Source organism: Poecilia reticulata, linkage group LG9, assembly GCF_000633615.1.
Source record: "Poecilia reticulata strain Guanapo linkage group LG9, Guppy_female_1.0+MT, whole genome shotgun sequence".
Classification (NCBI taxonomy): Eukaryota; Metazoa; Chordata; class Actinopteri; order Cyprinodontiformes; family Poeciliidae; genus Poecilia; species Poecilia reticulata.
In genome coordinates this window covers 21476767-21500971 of record NC_024339.1, presented here as the reverse complement: position 1 = coordinate 21500971, position 24205 = coordinate 21476767, and the positions used below count along the sequence as shown (strand labels likewise).

General features: G+C 40.3%; 1 protein-coding gene across 5 annotated transcripts in view; it reads right to left on the bottom strand.

The window, feature by feature from the left end:
• Positions 1-24205, bottom strand: part of LOC103470268 (membrane-associated phosphatidylinositol transfer protein 2-like) — a 61994-nt gene that overhangs the window by 22311 nt on the left and 15478 nt on the right. For all 5 annotated transcript variants that reach the window (XM_017306728.1, XM_008418581.2, XM_008418583.2 and 2 more), the window contains exons 2-6: positions 9485-9752; positions 3067-3281; positions 2483-2604; positions 709-942; positions 284-616 (exon numbers count right to left, since the gene is read on the bottom strand). In XM_017306728.1, the coding sequence (XP_017162217.1) occupies positions 284-616; positions 709-942; positions 2483-2604; positions 3067-3281; positions 9485-9562 (982 nt within the window). In that variant the 5' untranslated portion in view covers positions 9563-9752. The remainder of the gene's footprint in view (positions 1-283; positions 617-708; positions 943-2482; positions 2605-3066; positions 3282-9484; positions 9753-24205) is intronic.

Genomic DNA, 24205 nt, shown 5'->3' with positions numbered 1-24205 from the left:
AGCCAGGGTTTCTGCAGGTTTCGCCAACTCAAATTTAAGACTTTTTAAGACCATTATGAATGAAATTTAATTTATGTCTACACAACTTTGCCCAGACATCTGAATTTTCACGTATGCATAGAAGATACAAAAAACTAGCTAGCTAGCAAAGGTATGTTAGCAGTGAGCTAACGGTAGCCATTATTTTAAGCTTCTGTAGTTCTAGATCAGTTTCAGTGATGAATGCACACAATGACTGATGTGTCAAAAGATTGGGAGCGGCCACAGGTGAAGAGTCGTTCACCTCCTCTCTTGGATGAGCGGGAGGATCTGGATGAGGTGGACCACTGCTTGGTGAGGACTCCTCGCGGCTGCAGAGTCTCTACTGATCTGGTGGCCGTTTCCTCTGCCTCAATAGAGCCGATTGCCTCTTTGGCCTCCTGCTCTTTGTCTGGAGACACTGTGCTTCCGTTGGATTCGGAGAGCTCCTCGCCATGGAGAAACTTGGCCATCTTCCTGGCCAGGGCCAGCTGGGTTTCCAGCTCCAGCTGCCTGATGTCGTCCATGGTTAGGCCATACCACTCGTCCTGCCAGCACCAGGCCTGCCGGTGGGCATGCACCATAACCTTTCTGAGCCCTAAAGGGAAACAACAGGCAGACCAACGTATAAAACAGGCTTGCAGACTCAGAAAACGGAAAACGGCGACAGAAATCCAAAGCTCTGCTCACCAACATCATGGATGAAGCGTTCAATCTTGGACTGCATGCCCCAGTAGCGAAACTCCACTTTGCAAAGTTTATAGGCACACATGATGGGAGTCTTCCCTGGGTTGTCATTGTACTCCTCTATCCAGTCATCCTGCAGGGGCCCCCTCTGGGTCTTGGCTGACGTGTACAGCTTCGGGTCCTCCTCTGAAATGTACTCATGTGGGGGGATGGGATCTGTCACTATGTCGATAACGTCTGCCAAAGAAAATCGGGTTTCAGGCACAAATAACTGATGGAGTCAGCTGTTTGGAATGAATGTCACAACGGCTTTAGTGTGGTTTTATAATCATGTCATAATGTGCACAGGAGGGCATGAGCAGAACATGCTTAAGCCTGACTTAAAAACACGTTTGCATTCTTTTCATAGCCAACTTTCAGTCTGACTAACGGCATCAGTTACATAAGAAGCAGTGACTGACTAAAATCATTACAAATAACATCAGAACTAGGTCACCATGTGCTCTACAAGCACTTATTATTTTTTTTATTGTAGTGTGATGGGAAGTTTTTTCCAAACACAAAAATTATGTTGCGCCACTGTAGTGCCACAAGTGGGCTTCATCCACTGCTTATACTGACAGACCTTCAGACAGGAAAAACCAACCAAACTAAGATTAATAATGAGCCCAAAAATGTTGTACAAAATAGCGTGTGTCCGTCTCAAAAAACACAAATGTTTTTAAATGTAGATTCATTTCTATAAATTTGTTGAAAAAGTGAAGCTAATCTGCTTCGAGCAATACTTTCCAAGCAATTATATATGTTAAGTTTGATTATTGGGGTTAACCAAAGCTCAGTTTCTGCGAATATTACAAAAGGTTTTTTTTTTTTAATATACAAAAATGTTACTTCAGGACCTAAAAAAGGGGTGTCCAAAGTGTGGGCCGGGGGGCCATTTGTGGCCCTAGGAATATTTCTTGAACTGCAGTGGAACCGACTGCAGTTCAAGAATGGTACTGAAAAGGCAAAAGGAGCTGAAGCAGATGATGTAATTTTTTGGGATGAGAATTACAATGACAGACACACATCTTCATAAATTGAAAATTTTAGGCACAAGAGAAGGTATTTTACTTTTGCTAGCCAAGTTTTTGTGTTTTCTTGCTTTCTTTTTAAAATCATAGAAAGTTGGGTCAAAAAGTTAGGAAACGATTCCTTAGTTTCACCGAAGCATCTGTCTGACACCTATTTGTCATTCAGTAATTTATTTTCTACTTTGCTATATTAAAATACTGTATTTTTAACATATTGCTGAAGAGGATAAAAAGTAAATATTTCAGACTAAAAGTATTTAGCGGTATCAAGTAAAAGAAAAAAGAAATGGACCACAGTGCAAAATGTTTGGAGACCAGTGGCCTTGAAAATAATTTAGAAAACCGCTGACATGACAGGATGTATCAAATACATCCTCACTGTTTTATATTCAAACATAATTCATACAAAGATAGGTGGAAGGAAAATCTTGAATAGGTTTGGTTTTACATCCTCTCAAAGTTGTGATTATCCAAATGAATTGGATTTTCTTGAACTGTAAGCTACATTCACATAAATTAACAGCAAAAATGCTTAAAAAATATTCTCATATGTAATGAAGCTACATGAGTCTCTTTTTTGGGAATAAAATATTGAAATAACATTAACTAAGTTTCAGCTGTACATGACAGTATTGTGTTATTGAAATGTCAGTGAAAATACAGCATATAAATGTTAAGCTTCTACATCATAAAAAGGTTCTCACCAATAGTTGTTTGCCTCTTGTCTGCTGCAGATAAGTTAAAGACATCAGCTTGGTTGCCTGTGTCAGGCTTATAGTAAGTCTCAATGTCGATGGAGAACTTCTCAACAAACGGACAGGTGTATCTGCAAGACATCACGCGACAAAATGCATCATAATAGACATGGACTCATTCATGTAGTGCTGAATGGCTCAGGATTAGTCAAAGAGTGGCAACACATCCTCGGTGTGAACGAGGCTGTTCTGATGTTCTGTTGTGTCTGAGGCCTCTGCAGTAAAACTGTGGCTGGTTAAACAGATATGTCAGAAAGGACCACAGCACAGTCTTGGGTCAACTTCACATCAGCACCTTCACATATCGGTTTATCAAACAGATAAATGGAGTGACGACACCCAGAGGATGAGGGGTCATCATCAGCTAAAAAGGCCAACTTCATCTGATGCTCTTACAACGTGCTCGATAATATTCTGACAGCCTGATCAGTGGTTTATATTCTCTCTTCAGAAAGACGCATTTGGTATTAACATGTATTTATATTACTTGGGGCATCACTCTCATGAATCTATGGTTGAGAAAGCGCACATACCTTGTTCGGGTGTAAGGGTAGGCATTCCAGGACTCCTCTTCGACCCTCAGAGCAGCTTTGGGCAGGATGGAGCGGAACCAGCCAGGAATGTGCATGCCTATGTGGTAGACCTTATGGGTGTACTGACCCACACCACCTGGTCCATCGGTGTAGGGCTTATTCTCAAGGATCTCCACCCCACTTCCTTCACCGCAGCTCTCTTCTCTGCTCTTTTTCTGCAAGTAAAGCAAAAAAAAAAAGAAAGGGAACTGAAATGACTTTGAACAGTGTTTATATTTACATATGAACTTTTTATATGAAAGAGGAGACTAGGTGTGTAGCCGGGCCAGGCTTTCTTGAATATAAACTTAAGTCGACTTCAACTTGCTTTTCTCCAGACCACATGAAGAAAAAAACTTTGAAGTGCCTAGTCAAAGGACCTATATGCAGGTGATTTACCGAGATCTTAAAAACATATAGCTATTAAGAATACCTTAATACCTATATTAACTAACGTGATGACCTTGTCCATCGCGTTTAGTCTGGGTATCGTCAGAACGTGGTAAAGTTTTTCTTAACAGAATCATCTGATTTAACTCCAGAAAATGTTGAGCAGAATTTGGCACCACATGTTAACCATGTTAGTAATTTATTCATCTAAACACTTTAGATTTTAAAGCCGTGATAAAAAAAAGACATGATGTGCAAAATTTGCTGCTCGATAATGTCTGCACCACTAAACGACACAACAAATCTGATTTATGAGCAACTAACACAGAGTGACTGCAATCAATACGTTATAGCTAAAAATAAATAAACCACGGGATATTATGGTATCTTTGTGCATAAAAACGTTTAAATGGTTGTTATCATTAGTTCCAACAATTCCAAATTTACTTTGCAATCTTTTTTTTTTTTTTTTAAAGATTTTATTCTGGTTTATTTCCCGTTAACATTTTGTTTCCAGAAAATTATAAACTGTTTGTTTAATGAGCGTCATTTGTTTACATAATATAATGCAATTTAAAAAACAATACTTTCAATTATTTTAAAGCAAGACTCATCAAGAAGGTATCAGGGGAAGTATACTGTTTAACGCCATTCACTGCTACATACTGTACAGTAGGTTTTATTTATCAACCTTTGCATCAATTCTAAATAAATTTCATATCTCGAGTAATGGAGAGAAACTTCATTTACTTTTACATTATGCAAGAGAGCTCCGTCGCTGGAAAGGAAGTTTTTACTTTTTCAGAAACATTTTAAAGGAGTAATGAGTGTTTGATTTGTACACATTAAAACAGATAGTGTAGTTTCACTCTGCTCCAAGTAGAAATGCATAAAAATATCTGGCGCAACAGCCTACATGCTGTATTATTTTATCACAGATGGGCTGAGTCAGTTGTTACAGTGACTGGTCTGACAACACACTCCACAATTAATAGCTTCCTGAGCGCTATGCATCCTCTGAATTGCGAACGAGGAAGCCTAAAAGCAGGTGTATGCAACCGCACCTTTCCCATATTTACATTCCAGGTGCAGAGCGTTGGAGCTGGGTGGAGACAGGAGATGCAGTTGCTCGGAGTCGCAGCTAGGCGAGACAATGTTTCACAATCAAAGCGGTTCGAAGTAGAATGTGAGGCACGGGCAGAGCAAGGATCGTTGGGAAATCAGTGAAACGGGAAATCTCAACAGCTGAGCAGAGTCCAAGTTTTGACGACAGTAGAGGAGGGGGGAAAAAAGGCGACTCAGGGATCATAAATGTCAAAGATCCGAAGTCTGCCTCTTTTCTCCAAATCCGCTTGCGAAAGTGGTTCTGTTTTTCAGTCCATTTGCTTGATAACAGCGAGGAAGCTTTCTCCGGTTTGCCACTGATTCAGAGGAGCTGCGAGGAGGAAGTCATGAGGCATCCAGCACTCTGGACCTCATTACCTCTGACAGGTCATTCATTAGCCACTCGCCCTGCTCTCAACAGCTCAGTTGCAGTTAGGAAGACAAAACACAGACGCCCCGGCACTGTTGAACCAGCCATACACAAAGCCACTGCCCGAATTCAAGCCTACTTTATCTGAGCTCAATGCCGTAATTACAGACTAACATATGCACATAAAGATTATAAATATTGACGGTGCTTTAAGCCATAACAAAATCTGTGTTTAATAAAATTAAGATGGGTTTGATCAATAGAGAGATCCACATGAATCAAATAAAGCATGATCCAACTACTGCTTTATCGCATTCACATTTATTTTTCTCATATTTATTCATCCATATTTATATTCTTATTTCAAATCAGATCAGTCCTGATATGTGACTATGTGTCAAAAACCAAGCATTAATTTTGGTTTTCTCAATTAAGCACTTTCAAAACCAAAACATAAAAAAAAAATAAAAAACAACAACGGTCAATGCTGAGCTGCTTCACTCCTTTCACCTCCAGTGAGGGAAGATGCTTGAAGTCAGTCAATATTAAGTTAATTGATAAACAATAGGAAGTTTTCTTTTTCCAGGACTCCTCCCTAAATGCCTTAAAGGAGTATTTTAGAGCCAGAAAACCAAAAATAAATTACAAAAACCATTTCCATTGAGGCTGCACAGTGGCGCAGTTGGTAAAGCTGTTGCCTTGCAGCAAGAAGGTTCTGGGTTCAATTCCCGGCCCCGGTCTTTCTGCATGGAGTTTGCATGTTCTCCCTGTGCGTGCGTGGGTTTTCTCCGGGTACTCCGGTTTCCTCCCACAGTCCAAAAACATGACTGTCAGGTTAATTGGTCTCTCCAAATTGCCCCTAGGTGTGAGTGTGTGTGTGCATGGTTGTTTGTCCTGTGTGTCTCTGTGTTGCCCTGCGACAGACTGGCGACCTGTCCAGGGTGACCTCGCCTCTCGCCCGGAACGTTAGCTGGAGATAGGCACCAGCAACCCTCCCGACCCCACTAAGGGACAAGGGTGTAAGCAAATGGATGGATGGATTTCCATTCTTGCTCAAAGGAGGCGAGTAATTTAAAAGCACAATTAAAAAACAAAAATCCAAAACAAAACAAAAACTAGCCATTACACAGCCAGGCCTTCTGAAATGGATCTTCACTGACCGATCATAATGTAGTACAACACTACCATGTTATCAGGGAAAAAAAGACCAAGTTTTAGTGGCCTTATCGACAGGCCACTAACACCTTTTGACACTGAAAACTACCTTCTGACAGATGCATTACTAAAGCAAAGCACAAAATGTTTGTGTTCAGAAAAGTGAGACTTTCTGCTGCTTCCACTCACTGTGTTTTACACAACCGCTCCGTGGCTCACAAGTATAAAGCAATCAGATAGCAGAGTTGCAGGGAGAAATGGCCCAGGTCCATTCACATCAGAGTAGCAAAGCATGTCAGAACAGGGGCAGGCTGTATCAATGCTTTCAACAAAGTGTGATAGACTGATGATCAGGGTTGGTGGTCCGTACAACACACCGCCACGCTTCAGTAACTTTCAGCTGGGTTTTCAACTGCCTGGCCTGGTGCCCGTTTCATATTTTTGTATTTTTAGACATTTCTCAATTTTGGACATGAACGTGAATATAACTCTGGTGCGATACAAGTCTGAACAGAGGAGACTAGGAAAACCTTATTAGTTCATCGGGCCAGGGAACACAATTAAAAGTTTCTGTGTCAAAAGACACATTTTGTCAGACACACAATCACACTTCTTGGTATTTCTTTCTCAAAAAGTGTCTGAATATACACGATTGCCACCAAAACACACTATACACGTTTAGATACCTCTGCAGTGACAGGATGGGAGTCACATCCTGGTTCGTTCTCACTGCTGTCGACTCACTGAGCCATGTTTCCTGTTAGAAATGCACTGAGCTCCAAAGACAAACAGAAGCTGCAAAGTCGAAACCTGAGCAGCAGAATGGTCTAATATTTAATCCTGTCTTGATGCATTTTCTCTGCTCATTACTACAAATCCCTGCAGAGCAATGAAGAAATGATCGGCCGGCTATCAAATTAGAAAGTGGCAGAAGGGCAACGGAAATAAGTGGAGATGGAGTGGGCGTGCTGAGCGAGGTGCAGACATGGTTAAGATGTTCTGAGGCCCCGTCTTCATCCATGAGGTCTACAGTGGATTGGCGTCAGGCCGGCCTACGTGTGGCTGCTGCCCTGGTAACCCACGGCAGCGCGAGGCAGGCAAGCGTTCTTCGTTTCTTCCCGTTCTTTCCTTGCAGCCCTGTCTTCTTTTTTTCTTTTTTTTTTTTTACCCACCATCTCCTCTTTTCATTCACTCTCTCGTGAGCAAAACCTGACCACCGGCATGCTGCTGATGTCACGGTTGCCATGGTGACAGAAGCCTTACAGCATCGAAGCTGTGTAGAGATGGTGAGGTCAGTGAAAAAGGTAACTATGGGTCATCGATGTAACACAGTGAGACTGTCGGCGGATGCAGTCTGAGTCGCTTTTCCAAAGAGAAACTCGGCGTAAACCCGTTCGCACGTTGCTTGTGTCGGGTTGCCCATAGAGAGCCCGCCTGGGGACAAAGCGGATCAGAACTAAAACGTTTCACAGGATTAATAGCCCACAATTACATTCATGCTTTTACAAAAATACTAAAGAAACGAGGGTTGAGTGTTGAGCACGTATAAAATGTTCCCTCTCGTTTTTGTCGGAGTGGAAAGACACTTAAGTAAACTCATGCGAGAGTCTAAATGTTGCTTTGTGTTGACTAAAGGAGGAAGTTCATGTTGATTCACTTGATGCTGCTGCACTTTTTACTTCATTAAACATTTCGCTAGTTGTTGAGTTTCCTGACCGTCAACGCCTGATCAAACATGACTGTATCTGTCATGGTATGTGGTAAATAAAATCCTTTTTTTAACCACGATCCGAGTTACAATCAGGGTCAAATAACATCATTGTTAAATAACCCAAGGTTAAATAAGTACAGCTTCATTTGCACAAGTAACATGAAGGAAAAACAATTTGTTGAGCAGAATAACTAAAGCTTTACACAGCAATTTTCCTTTTCCCTTTTCACATTTTGCGATTTTACAACCCCAGACTTCTGTGTCTTTTATTGGGACTTTATTTGATACACCAAGAAAAAGGAGTCCATATTGTGAAATAAATCTTTATTCTGCACTTCTACTCAATAGTTTGTACAGCAACCTTTTCCCTGCAATTACTACTTTGAGTTTTATGTAACATAAAATTTAGGTCTGGACTTTGATTAGGCCATCCTAACACCTGATCTAAACTGTACCATTGCAGCTCTGGTTGTAAGTTCAGGGTCATCACCGGTAAAACTTTACTACACTCTCAAATCTTTTTAAGCCACTCGCAGGTTTTCTTTTAGGGCTCATTTGTATTTAGCTCCATCCACCAAACCGTCAGCTCTGACCAACTTTTCTGCATCTTCAAAGCATGATGCTCACACCACCATGAGCCACCATACAGCATTTTGCATGTAGACCAAAGGTTTGTTCTGATCAGATCTTCTTCCACATATTTGCTGTGAGCCATCATACATGGCTACTCCTATGGTTTTAGCAGTGACTTTCTTCTTGCTACATCATTGCCTCATTCACAAATTTTCCCCAACTGATCTTTGGATCTCTGCAGCTCCTCCAAAGTTTCTTGACTGCTTCTTTATTTTTTTCATCTTCCAGTTGGGCCAAACTATTTACATTCTTGGGTGATGGGTGGATCAGGGATCTGTGACACTTGGAATATTGTTTTATAACCTAACTACATAACATTACTCCTGACCTGTCCACTCTGGTCTTTATGATGCTGTTTGTTCTCTAACAAGAACTCTGAGGTCTTTATGGAAGAGCTGTGTTTGTACTGAGACTAAGTTACAAACTCATTTACTAAGGTACGTGACTACTGAAGACAAACGGGCTGCGATGGATTTTACTTAGGGGTATCAGAGTGAAGTGGGGTAAATAGAGACGCATATGCATGAAAAATATCTTCAAGTTTTTTTCCAGAAAGTAGATGCACACTACTTAGTGCTCAATCAGGAAATAAAATTTAAATTAAAATTTTAGAATTTAGGGGGGGTGAATACTTTAGCAAAGTGCTAAACATCTAGTCATCCATGTCAGTCCTAATCACAGCCATGTCTGGTAGGTTACAGCCGCCCCCATGCACAAACATGCAGTCTGTATCAATTAAAACCAGCCAACTTAGGAGGTTCAATTGGATAATCTATCAGTCTAAAAGCACTCTTTGTTCTTCTACTCTTTCTGCGTCACACAACTTGTGACCAATCATTCTGTAATCGTGTGAGCTGTTGAAAATTTCCCCCTGCTGGTTTATCTTGTCCTCATTTGCTTCGTTTGGCTCACCACTTTCTTTTTTTTGTTTTTTCTACTTTCTCACGTCTGGTGGTTGGTTGGTGTGAGTGTGTAGGTGAAAATTAGGTGGGCCATGTGTTGTGCTGTTACCTCACCTGGATCATGTAGAGCTGGGCAATGCGGTACTCCTCCACACTCAGGGGCATGGGGATGCGATACTCCTTAATGAGCATGGTGAATTTTGGAGCAGATTGGGGGGGTCGAGGGGGGAAATCAGGTAGAAGAGTGACGAGGAAACGGGGGAAAAGGGGGAGGGAGGAGGGAGGGGTGAGGGAAGGAATGGGGAGAGGGAAGAGGAGAAGCTCTGGTTGCTCCTATATGTGACTCGTCAGATCACCGGGCTGAAGTCTGCATGGATAGTTCCTGTAGATAGAAGGACAACACAAACATTTCTTAAAACTAAATAAAAACAAAAATACTTTTCAAAATCAATCGTGTCAATCTGCATCTTAACACGTCTCTCGTCACTTGAAATAAATTAAAGAACAAAGCTGCAAACAAGAAAGAAAAGAAAACATTCCAAAAGCTCACAAGGTGAGAAAGAGGAGAGAGGAACAGGTGTGGTTACTGCCTGTTTGGTCCAAGCCTTCGCATCGACGGGAAGCTCTAGCATCTGAGGCATCGTATCTCTAAAAAACTACCGTTACCTGGATAAAAATCCCAATGTCATACAGCGGGGCCACTGCCCAGTCCACCCCATCGCTCTGGCATCGTCACATGGGGAACCTCACTCAGCAACCGAGGGATTAGCTTAGTGAGGAACTTTACATAACTTTGCACAACCAAGGTTTCACAAATAGCTCCATCCGAGTTACACAAAGCTTTTTTTTCCAACCACTGGGCAGATAGAAGTAGGTGTGTGCTATACATGTGAAGTGTGTGGGTGGCGTGAGTTGCAGAAGTCTGCTTTAAGCAGTGCAGAAATACCAACTCTCCTAAGCCAAGTTTGTACAAATAAAGACCATATCTGTGCAGAACCATGGCGCACAAAAGTTTATCTCAGTGAAGTCTCCTAAATGTCAGCCAAGGCAACACGTCAACTGAAGAGGAGTCGATGCAAAAAGAGCGATACTCATCAGGGGAAGGAACGGTGCGGACCAAATGAGTAAAGCTCGTACAAGGACACATTTTTTTTTAGCTCATAAAGGTGAAGCTACTGGCAGAAAAAACAGGCCAGGCCACAGTCACCTTTTATATTCTCCAACTTAGAAACATAAGTTTGGATTTCATCACAAAGTTATTTCAGCAATTTTTTCAGAAAATGAAACTCGTACATGGATTCATTGTGCGGATTGAAATATTGGAAGCAGGTATTTCTGCTATTTTTGACGAATTCAACTAATGAAATCCAAAATTCAGCTCACAAAAAACCAAAATGTAGTATAAAAGTAATTAAAATGGGTTTTTTTAACACTGACATGTTATAGTATGATCAAGAGGAGGACTGCTGAGTCGACATGTGTGAAGAAGACACACAGACGCTCTTCAAAAGGAGGGGAAGCCTCAAAAAGTCGCTTTTATAAAAGCTGGTTGAGTGAGGAGTGCAGCTGGAGTCGAGAGCCCCACAGCAGAGGACGTGACACTCTGTGGCATTCCTCAGACCAAAACCGGTCCTGAACCTGAGACATCAGGAACATCTGGGCTAAAGAGAAAGAGGACTTGGATTTTTCTGACCTCTTTTGGGCTTTTTATATGGAGATCACTGCCCAAGAGTCAGATGTAAGAGTGGAGACAGACAGTATCCAAGCTGCTCAAGGTTCACATTTTTCATATTATTGCATTAAAAAATACTTTTTTATTGGTCTTATGTAAATATCAACTTTTCTGAGAAACTGAATTTGTGGCTTTTCATTAGCTGTGAGGTATAAATCATCAAAAGTATGCAAAAATGCATTAAATATATCACTTTGTTCAAATAATCTAATATGCAATTATGTGTTTTTTAAAGCAGAAGTGTTATGAAAAATAGTCTTTTTTGAGCTGCAGTATCCAGGCTCAGCTCCACCAGACTAGCGGCAGCAGCAACTAGCAAACATCTGGTGGAACAGCACATCTCCTGACTTCATTATACAAAATATTTCTCAGTCCAACACTCTTAAGAACAGTTGGAAATGGCATAATGGAATAATGGAGGAGCATTGTTGTGATGATGTACTGAAGGTGGAACGTTTAGAAGAATAGGAACTTCTTAAACTGACAGAAATCCATTTCAAAGCATCAAATTGCATTTATGTGCTATAAAATCACACTATGTGCATGGCAAATACATAACACCTCTTCTATTAACTAATTACTGATATAGATTGTATTCTAATTCGTTAAGATGTACATAATGTATTAAACAGAAGAGCTCCAGCAGTCACTCAAAAGAGCAGAAACTGAGAGAATTGGTCAAGCTGAATCTAATAAAAGAAAATGAACCAGAACAATGAAAGTTGAAGTCAATATCATGTCACAGCTTACATTTCGGTGGGAAAATTTGACAACACAGGCTTGCATAACCACGATCTTAACTAATATCTGACCTATGGCAGCAGCTGGACAAAGCTCTGGAGCTTAGCCATTCGCTGTAATCAGTCCAATTACACTAATATTCCCAGTGTGTCACTTACCCAGCAAGCAAAGAGCAGCTCCTGGTCTAACCAATATTCCTGTGCCTCCTATTGACTGTTAGCTCCTGCAACACCACACTGAAAACAAATCAAGCTAACAAGCTTGCTCATGTACCACAGCAACAAAAGCATGACCGATTTCTCCACAGCGATCTGGTTGAAGGAGCACTGACATTTTGTTCTACTGTATGCATTTTTCATGTGGAGACCTCTTTGGTTTACACGCAGGAACAATGCTGCAGGAAAATCGGAGCAGAACGCCACGCTTTGCTGAAAATAACTGCACTCTTGGGAAACACTTGGAGAAAACTAGGCTAGATGTAGAGGCCCTGAAGAAAAGCCGGTGGCCTCACAGCCAGAAAGGTCTTCAGAAATGGAGAGGAAGGTCAATGCTTCAGTCTTCACATGAAAACTTAAAAATGTGCCAACAAATTCTTGCTGCTGAGTATTTTTGCTTTCGCCAGCAAGATGAACACATCTGCACATCACTCGGTGGAAAATGTCAAACCAAATGCTGCTAATAACGCCTAGCGTGTCAAAGCCTGACCAGAGGAAACGCAGGCTTTAGTCAACGACAAGCAGCCGCCTGAAAGGAAGTGACACTAGAATTTAGAAGAATAAAAATAGGAGTAAAAGCAAATCTGGTCTCGATCTGTCCACCAGGAAACATCTGGGGTTCTAGTAAAGTCAAGAGATTTGTAGAGATGCTGAAGCAGTTCAGTTATTCCACCAAGCTACAATTTTCATTAAAGGCCCACTTTTGGTTAGACCTGAAAAGAAACAATAAATACAAAAACACCAACGTAAAACCATGACATGATCTTTCTAATAAAACATGTATTTGTTTATTATTGGGTGAAGGAAAGCTGAGACAGATGGACCAGTTCATCACAGACAACAGAGACACACCAGGACAAACAAGCAGATAAACACAGACACACCTGGGAGTGACTTAGAACCATAAAGAAGTGCATGGTGACTGTTGGAGGAAACAGGAGTGCCTGGAAAAAACCCCTCACATGTGACATGAGAACATGCAAACCACCCACAGAAAGGTTACAACCAACAGCTGAATGATCAAGAGATTTGCTGTGAGACAAGATGCAGCAAGAATCCCTTAAAATAATAATAATAAAACAGATTATAGTAGAAAGGCAAATGCAGCTTCACAACAGGATGGAACCCTGGGTAGAGGGCCATACTATGAACAACAGCCACTTTATGAAATAAAGTACTTTTTTGTTTTTATTTTTGACTAAACAAGATTCAATTTGATGTACTAATAAATATATGAATTATTTTCTTACTGACTCAATAAAATACATTTTTATTATTATATAATTCAAGTCTGGGCTCCATTTATTAACTAAAGGAAGCAATGAAACAGGATGGACAAAAAAAAAAAACTACCCGTAACCGTTAGCTTTTTTTTTTATAGCTGTATTTAAACACTTATAGTTTTTTTAAGTTTCTTTTACTGATGCTGTTCAGATTAAAACCATCTCAAGATATAGTTAATTCTCCTCTTTGCACCAAGTTGTCTTCAAACAGCGTTTGCTCTTTCGGATGTGAACCTGTTTGCTTGCCCACTCTTACTTTGGAGTTCAACACCGATGCAGTGCACAGCACTGGATGTGCGCTGGTCTATCCAACAGCGTCCTCCGGAGAGGACTGGCACCACACTTGACCCAGAAAAAAAAAAAGGCACTCACACACACACAGCTTAAAAATAGCTCAGTCACAATAATCCAAGCATACGCAAGCAGAGTGCCTGACGTTCGTTCAGAGAATATGTTCATTCCCGTCTAAAAATACAGTCTCTGCCCCCTTCTAGGCAGTGACGCAACAACGGCACACGCCAGTGCACAGGGCTCATCACAAAGCAGGCTCCAGTGTTTCTGCTCCGATTTCAACAAACTGAAGCCAACTATAACTACCGCATACTTTGTCCTTTGGGTTGTGTTTTATTCTTCTTCCCATTCTTGTTCCTGCAGCTTATTAAAAAGTGCAACTTGAGGCAGGACCAACCACCAGAGTGTGCATAAAACTACTGGGAATTGGGCATTAAAAATCACAATTAACTTCTTTGAAAGAATTTGTCACAAATCGGAGGACATCTGCAGACAGCACTGGATTAAATATGTGGCAGCAAGAAATTTAAATGACATAGAAGAGAAGCAGCTTTTTTCAGAAAATGAAAAAGACACATTTTCCATTACACACAACTCTTTGCCCTTTCGGTCTGTCCTTTACCACAATGATGTCAAGTTGCATTAAAATATCTGTCTGTGAAGGCAGCGTATGACATAAGACAGGGGGAATATATGCACAGCAGAGAGGGTGCATGCCCCAGGATAAAGAGCAACAGCTGGGCTTTGTCGTCAAAGGAAGAGCCTAAGACCTCTGGAGGACAGAGGGAGGTGGAGGAGCTTTGGTGAATCCTTCAGGAGTTAGAAGAGCAGGGGCTTCATGCAGGCTGAACTTCTTCAAAAGTGGAAATAGTCAGCCACTGCGTTGGCCTTAAAGTAAAGTACATATCAGGCATCGCCAGCCCAAAGCAGCAGTTCTGACCTGCTGAATGAGATTTTTAGGAGTTTATATCCTATAAAAAAGGAAGGAATTTCTTCTGCTTTTTGAGATTTTTGAGCATGACCGATATCTGTCTAAGGAGGGACGTCACCGCATCTCAATCAGACTAAAATCTGACTTTGACTAGCCCACTCCAAAATCTTAATTTCATCAGGAAAGCAGCCCTAAACCATCATAGCATCAACACCATGTGTTAATATCAGTAAGAAGTTCTTTATTAAAAAAAAAACATTTGTTAGTTTTAAACCAGATACGAGGAGCCTCGTATAAGGAGCTTTTGACACAATTCTTCCAAAAAATGATAACATTTGTCTCCGGATTCCTCAAACATTAGAAGTATGTGTGTGCCCTTTGTCAGCAGTTTCTTTTTATTAATAAATTGTGACCACAAACTTTTAATTCAGGCAATTAGGTTGAAATATATGAATATATGAATATATGAAATCTTTTATCACCTGTTCCTTCAATATTTGTAGATCAGGGCTTAATGTGTCGATTTTTCAGCCTACTTTATGTTGTCAGATTTTTTATTTTATTTTACAGGTCAGGCAGTAATCAGACCTTTCTTTGATATAAGCTCTAAATAACTGGAAGAAGAAATGCGTAAGGAAACAAAACTGTTTTTCAAAGCACTACTTGTCCCTATCATTACATCATTTTTAATACACAAAACATTTATTTATAATAATAAATAATGTTGCTATAGACCAAGACAAGTCAGAGTTCTAAGTTTTGATGGATTCTATATATAAGAATTTTTTATTATTTTTAATTCACCAATTATCAGCTGGAGACGTTCAAGGCATAATTGGCCAGTTCCAATCTCTGTCTTATAAAATGGGACATCTCGAGCCAAAACGAAAGGTAAAAATAAAATGCAGTCTACATAAAATAAAATGTCTAACACATAAAAAAAATAAATAAATAAATAAGAAATGAGTTCTTCTGTTTGACGTAGGACAGAACTGATTTACGACTTGAGAGCCTTGATCTCTTTTCAGACACACTGGCTACTTTAGTCTTTAAATATAAGTCTATTAAAAGCTTCACGTTATCAACCTTTAAGAGGATCCTTTGATAAATCCAAAGAAAATAAAATATTTACAAGTGGAGTGGAAAAGAGTTAGGGTGGACAAAGACCACATTTTCCATTGTTTCACTTCAGTAAAGCACTGAATAAGTGAGCAAACATTTCCCTTTTTATTCTGTTTAAGAGGCAGCCAGGATTCTTTGTTCGCAGCTGAAATGATAATCTATACTAACTCTGAAATGATCATCTATACTAACTCTGAGGTTTTAAAACTCATAAATGTCCTTCAGATGTAATAAAGTGAGACCTGAATGAAAAGCTTCAGTGACATGCAGAGGGAAACTATTAGTAAGCTATCATCTTCAGGAATTTACAGTAAACATGCGAAGCTCCTTTAACACCCTGTAAGTTGGTCACTGTCCCTCTTGTTCCCATGCCCTTCAGCAAGAATTGGATGCTCAATGTGCCCTTGTTCTTTACTTATCCTGGCAGTGCAAAGGGAAAGCTAAAAATACTTGATACCCTGTGTGCATCTCCTCCACCATGTTCCTTCTCCTTCCCCTCATCCTCTCTTCCTCCCAGAGTAACTCGGTGAGAGCTGCTTCTAGAAACCCTCCAAAGATGGGGAAGAAATGAACAAAGAAACCACAGAAGAGAGGGAATCTAAACCTCAAATGCTAAAAGCAAACTAGTCTAACATAATCAAATCAATCTTAGCTATAACTTTCTTTATGAAGATGACATTTGAATATATGTCATTAATTTAAATACTTCTTGGGGAATATAAATGGAAGTCACAACTTGTCCCTTCGTATGAAGATGTCACATGATTACACGGGCAGATCTCAAAAACAGCAACTATCTGGTGAATATAGTCAACAGATATTGAATTAGAATCTTACATGACATAACATAATAGAGATATATTATGTTATGGCCACACTATGGTCTATATAACCACCATGAAGTCAGCTGATATTTGTCCAGCTGACAGTTAATGGCATTACACATGGAAGGAAAGCCACAAAGCTCTTTGTTAAACTGTTTCAGTTCAGGGAGAGCTTTCAATTAGTGGAAGAAAGAAGTATGTTATAAAAGGTGCTTAAGCAGCAGAGATGAGAATAGCTTTGAATGTGTTGTGATGGTAAGCCCAAGGGGCAGATGAGACATCTCAACAGAGCAAAATGAAGTCCATGTCACTCCACATTGATGCAGTAATTCATGTCAAACTCACTGACCGAGTGTTTTGTTTGGGGGTTTTTTTCTGTAAACCTGTAATCTTCTTCAAATATTACATTTTGGATTTTATTAGTTGCAACCCATAAAGCCCCTAAAATGACCAGAAACCACAGGGGTGAAATGTTTCAAGAATTAATCTCTCTTAAGGTTTTATGGGTAACTGTTCTTGAAAATCAATATTGCATGAGACTATGAAGGGGAGAAAAATAATACAAAACTGTTATGTAATGGCCAACACATCACTAGAAAGACTGCTGACTTGACAGTTGTCCAGCAGACTTCGCTGACAGACTGCATAAGGAGAGTACAACACGACGGGACATTTGTGGCTTAAGACTCTGGCTGTTCACAGATTCCTCCATCCAAACAGAGGCTTCAAAGAAAAAACAAAAAAATAAGTGTTGTGGAAAAAGAAATTCGAGCAACAGACATGACCACAATACTGAGAGGATGTTATGGTCATAAATGAAAGTGACTTTTAACCTGGGATTCCCGGAAGCCTGATTGCCTCTATCCCATGTTGAATTGATGCAGAAATTCATGCAAGAAAAGAGGAAAAAATACTGGGAACATGCACTTTACAGTAGACTCACATTTATTTATTCATTTATTTTGCATGTCCATGTGCAATTTTTAATTTTCTATTTAAAAAACTGCACATTAGGCTTTCATTAAGTCTTAATCATTAAAATTATGTAAGTAGTAATCATAAAAATCTATTTGAATATGCTTAAAATGTCCCTCTGTGTGTGTGACGTATCTATTAGTTTTAGTTTTTGAATAAAATTTGTAAAACAAATGAACTTTTCAATGACATTCTACTTCAATGAGATGCACCTGTAGAAGCTGCAAATAAAACATACGTGTTGCAATGTCAGAAATAGTTTTAGAAAGTACTTGACAAAAAAAAAAATAAGTGGGTAGTTATTTCCTCAACGAACTGCAGAAGATATTTATGGTAAAGATGAGGCGACACAGGCCAGATGAGTGAATCTCAATGAGTCACACCGAAGCTCCGAGGGAGTGGAGAATATAACAAGTTTTAGATTGGATAACCCAGCAACCGTCTAATTAAATTCAGCACAAATAAAATCTGGTGCCTTCAAGTGACTACTGAAAACTTCAATCTGCTTTGAAAATTGGAGTAATTGTTTTTTATCTGTCTCAGCGGCGCTCGTCGGCCCGGCATTTCGCACCAACGCCGCCTCCAATAAACCCAGCGCTTCGCTCCGATATCCAAAATTAGACAACCTGAGATGCAAATGATGCTTAGATTAATCAGTAATGTGCCCAGGTTAAACGAGGACCCCCTCCCCTCGCTCTCGTTCTGAACGAGCACTCAGTCGGCCTACATGAACTGCGCAGAGAGCGCTCTTACATAACTGCAGCAGATATAGGAAAGGAAAGCATTTTGTCCATTCCATTAACTAATTCGTGCAGCCCACAGGCCCACGGGGCTGGAAAAGCTTCTGTACTTTTAGGAAATGTCTCAGACGTCTCCATCAGACAAACCGGTAGCAACAGGACGCTGCTGACTCAAACTGAGGCTTTTCTTGCTAATGTGGAGCCAGTGGTGACTTCATTATCACCACTGACAACACAGAAAAAGCATGACATGATGACTTTGAAGTATAAAAGCAAACAGATCCCATGTCACTGGCGATCTCTTACAAGGATGTGAAGGACCTCCGACTGTAAGACACGTAGTACTGATGAAAGGCTTTTATTTGCATAGCCCGTTCTTCAGCAACAAATTCAAACAGCTTGCTATCTCTGATGTGGCAGAGATACCAACTCAATATCATCGCGGCAGTTAAACAAGCTGGAATTAAACAAAGAATAGTTAACTTCTAATAAAACCAGCAATGCTAAATGTTGGATGTTTATGAGTTCTGAGAGGATCCCATTTCCAACATAACCCTAAAAGGCAATAGGTTTGTGTAAAAATACAGGTACAAAAAGTAACAAGCAGCAGCCTGTAATAGATTTTCTTTAACAAACTCCCAATAGCACAAATATCAGGCACTCGTAATGGCTCATCCCTACCAGGGCCAGCCCCAGGTTGGAGAGGGACTTGAGCAGAATTAGATTTGAGGCACCTCCTCCTTTTAGCATCACCACCATTCATAGCACTTCAGCACCGATGTGGTATAATCTCAGAGAGAGGCCCAATTTAATTGTCTGAGCAATCACGGATCATTGATAATTAGTTACAGTTGGCCCTCTCCAATCCATGGTTGAGTGAATATTTCTGTGAAATGCAACACCAAATTAGTTGCATATTTGTTTTCTTATAGCACACCTAAAGTATTCGGGACAAAAATGCAGATTGGAAGCCGCTTTGCTTTTCTTAACAGTACCAGGAACCCAGGCCTGCACTGCGAGCCACACAGTGCAGGACTTTCAAGTTGAAAGTCACATTAACTAACCCTATTGAGAACTGGTGGGTCTGTCTTAAATGGGCAATTTTCAGTTAAGGAAAACAATCCGCCACTCAGAGTAGCGACTGAGAGGCCGCGCTTGCTGCTGCACATAAAGTTGATCATCAGCAGATCAAGAAACTGACTGATTCCATAAATGGAAACCTTTTAAGCCTTTGTAGCTCTTATACAAGGTTTTGTAAAGAGTCATCACTGATGTTGATGGGTGGAGGCCAGAAGGACCTCCTGTAGCAGTCTATATTACAGGGGTCAAGAAGCCTCTGACTGATGATACTATTTGGGTGTAAGACAGTCTGTTGAAGAGGAAGCTCAGGAGTTAGGATTGTCTATTTATTTTATGAAGCATCCAGAGGCTCCTGGAAAGATCCAGCATCCTTTATCAGCTTGTTGAGCTTTTTAAGTCACCGACTCTGAGGCTGCTACCCCAACAGATGATGGCATGAGGAGACTGCACTCTCCAAAACAGACTTAGAGGGGACCTGAACCATCTGGTGCAGAACCACACAAAGCTGCTCTACGCAGGCCTTCAGGACTCTGGGCTTGACACCATCTTGTCTCGCCGTCTTGTTCTGGCTCAGTCTCTCCAGCTGCCTCTTCTCGCGACTTCTAGAAACTGACGGGCAGGAGGGGAAGTCGAAAGGAGCACCAGCATATTCTGATTGGCTAAAAACAATGATGATGAAGCAGCAGGATACATGCCAGAGATGGAAGATAACATATTTGAGGTGCGATAGGAAAGTTGTGGGTCAAGTGTGTATGAGAAGTCTGCTTGGCTAGGGCAGAAGAAGAGAATGCTGAGTTTCTTCCTGAAATGAACCTGTTGAAGAATGTTACATCATTGGCTCTATCCAGACTTCAGTTTATCTTATCCTTATTTAGCTAGAAACCTGTGGTATCTTAGTTGTCACTGACCACACACATCTTAAATCGCTCTGCTGATGCTTGAACTCCAGCTACCGCCTCTAAGCCTTTTTTCTTATTCGGCCGTTCTTTCAGGTTACTGGTGACCCGGAGTTGGTCACTGATGAAGCATGTCACCGCTCTGGTGGGGAAGGTGTTATCCACATAATGCGGTTGGCAGAGTGCATCCCAGTCTAAAGCCTCAAAACAAAGCTGCAAAGCTTCTTTAACGTCCTACATCCTCACAATTATTTTCATTACAAGTTGCCTCTGAACGAGGAGTTCATATGGCATGAGCACGGAAAACAAAATCTAATTAGCCAAGACGAGATCTTGCAGCACAAGTGTATGTATTCCTAACATTTGCATAAAACAAATCCAACATCGTTTTTGCTGGTAGAGCAGCTGACAAACTGTTGAAACAGTAGAAGTGTAGCCGAGACTGAGGCTTGGTTAAAATCTTCACATAATCCCACAAATGCATTAAGGTCTTGTGTCTGTAGCTAAGCAACAACTGACCTGATGACAACACAGGCAGAGTTGGCAACAGCTAATTGTGCTAATTTAACACTGGTGAACTCTCTTCTTTAATAAAATGGACAAAAACACTTCCAGTTGAACGTCCAGACTACATAAACAGCATAACGTGCCCTGGATTACACATCCGGTGTTGAAAAAGTGATCTGTTGGAAGGAAAGACAGAGAAATGTTGGGATCAGGGATACCATCCCTCAGCCAAGTCTTAGTGAAACATGTAAAACTTCATTCCTGATTCTGTGGTTAGATCCTTGTCATTGGTTTGATTCCCTTTTTAACTCATTCAGGATTTTCAGTAGTTCAGGTATTATTTCAGTTTTGAAACGTTGAAAAGCTGCTCTTTCAAAGGTATAGTTAAAAATCAATAATCAATAGGGGTATCAATAATTGTGATCTTGGTGATTTTGATAAAAACAATTATTTTTTAACTTATTTCTCAAATCAAATACTGCAATAAAAAAGTAATTACACTACTACGTGGAAAACTGATTTTAAGGCGTCTTGCACAATTCTACCAGTGGTGCCAATAAATCTGTCTAACAAGATATATATATATATACAGCCATAAATCACAGAGCTCTCTTTCAAATCTAATTTTAGTTTGTCAACTGAGGGTTACACCCAGTAAAACTGGTAGACATTATTTTTGCCCACGGCCATATTGTATTCTGTTTCCTGTTGTTTTATCCTCTTCATCATTGCTTCAATTGGGTTGGGGTTACCATGGAGACACAGTGGGCTCTTTCTTTATTGGCTGCCAGGACAAGAAAGTCTGAGTGACAGAGAAAGTAGAGACGAGACACTGCCAGGGCCGATACTTCTTTCTCCCGTTTCTCCTGTCTCCACTTTCACTTTTGTTGGTTTTCTGTTCCTCTCCCTCACAGCTCACTGCACTGCACTCTGCTTTCTGCCACGAGAAATAATATAGTCCGCTGAATTATTAATATACACATTTAAAACTGATATAATTAGGCAAACAAAAGAACCGAATATATGCATTTGGGTTTTGCAAACTCGAGATGTTAATTTCAAAGCACTACTTTTACTTCTATAACTATAATTTGGTTAATAGCGACGTCTAGAAAATGCCTTGTTGTACATTATGAACCAGGTGCACTTCATGCTGTTTTGCATTAACTTAGTTTCTTACCAACTAAGCAAAGGGTGGTTACAAGCATCAAAGGTAGATCTTGGTTTTAAAAAGTTGGGTTCAAAACTGCTAAATATTTACGTTCATAAAGTTTCTCTCATATCTATATTACCCAGAAATCTGTTGTAGATAAATTTCACCCGAGCGGTGAGCGGCTGAGATGAAAGTGGACCTGAAAACTTTACTGAGAAGTGTGGGCAGATGATCTGAAAAACATAAAGCAAAGAGGCCAAAACGACACTATGGTCGGTATTTATTAGACTCATAATTGGGAGAGAAAAAAAAATCTATTCCTTACAAGCACAGCAGTTTAGAACTAATCTGCTGGTCAACCAGCTGCAGAAAGCTTTGATTTATTAAAAAGAGGTTTGTCTTTGAACTGAACACAAAAAAGCTGCAGCTGGTTCACCTTCTACTTTCCCATTATGCAACATCAGACTCTAAAGCAAACCGAATCACTGAATGATCAGATCACTGAGCAGAGCTGATCATTTAGAGGACACTTTGAAACTCGGGTAAAAGACAATCAATGACAGCAAAGCTTGTTCTGAAAACCTGATCTGTTGCCCCTTAAACCCCTCCTAAACCCCTCTTGCACAGCCTTCCCTAAAAGCAAGCTGCCCGCTGCCCAAAGAGTGGAGCTGTCCCTTAAGCTGACCATAAAAGGCCAATTTCAAATACGGGCCTGGCTAAATGGCTGTAGCTAACATTTCAGTGGGTTCTGAGGTCAGGTTTCAAGCATCGTGATAACTCCGGGATTTTTTTCCCTTCTGTTCTGTATACATTAAAAACCAGAAACATTAGGACCTAGAAAAAAAATGTTTGGCAACGTCTTCCTCCCGTAGAAATTCACAGAATAAATAAATTCTCACCCAGTGGAACACAGAACTACATTTGGATGAAAAGAACATGCAGGATTTTACATGCTTAAATACATACAACCCCTAACATTTGAATTAATACATCCCAGCAAGTTCCACACATTTTGTTGCAGTCAAAAAAGCTTCTGGCTTGGATATTTTACCTTTCTTCCCGGCAGAAATAGCACAGCTCATTCAAATTAGTTTTTCTCCTAACACAGGAGAAAAACTAATTTTTTTCCTCCTGTGTTAAATGGCTTTAATGGCCATACATTAAAGCCACTTTAATGTATGGCTTTTAAGCCATACATTTGTTGTGTGTCATCTTAGTTAAACCTCACTTTAATCAAGATGAGGTTGAGGCCATTACAGAAGATTAATATTAGCCTGCTTTACCTCTTCCAAAACCAGTTTTGACTACTGTCCTGCTGGAAAACCCAGTTGTGTAGCTGTGAGTTGAGAGGAGGTCAAAAAATGTGGAAGTGACCCTCTTAAATTATTATTTTGCTTTGCAAAAGATGTGAATACCGTGTTTCTAGCAAAACACAGTATGTTTTGCTAAAACCTTTAGCAAAACATACCCTCAGCATGTTGCCCCAACCACCGTGCTGTATAGTTGGTCAAGTGTTCTCAATCTTCTAGTCATTAAGATCAAATAGTTCAATCTGGAAACGAGTTTTATGGTCAGATAAGACAAACAGAAGGGCATATTAACAAATGAATCAATTTGTTAGTATAATAAAATGTGATTCCTTAAATCAATATGGTGGCTACAAAAAATTGTGATGTGAGGTTGCAACTCGCCAGCGGTCATTTAACCCAATATTAGTCAGCTGTGTATATTTGTAGGGTTGTGTGTATAATTATAGACCAGTCAGTCACAGTATAGAAAAACCTGCAGATATTTTTTTCTGGAACAAAAAAAAGGGAAAGAAATGATGGGAAGAGAGGAGGGGGAGTCAGGATCTACTCTATTTTTAGACTTAGAGAAATCAGGTGTCTGTGGTCTGTAAAAAAAAAAAAAAAAAAAGAAAGGATAGCGTGGGTAAAACAACATGAAGCTGTGTTGTCGTTTCTATTTTACATGATCCGTGACTCAGAGTGCTGCAAGAGCTTAAAGAGAAACATGGGGAGAACAAAACACGAAAGGACAGCATGAAGCATGTTCCATACTGCAGAAAACAGTGGAAATGAGAACACAGCCACAGAGGAAAAAACAGGCCTCTGATGGTCAGTGACTTTCCACAGCAAATGAGTTGAACAAACAGCATTTCTCACAGCAGACAATACTCCTTGCAGATTAGATTAGCTTCTATTACATCGACTTTACCTCACAGAAGCAGACCTTCCTGCTTAAGAGCAAAGAAGTTTTCTTGTGGTGTGTGTGTGTGTGTGTGTGTGTGTGTGTGTGTGTGTGTGTGTGTGTGTGTGTGTGTGTGTGTGTGTGTGTGTGTGTGT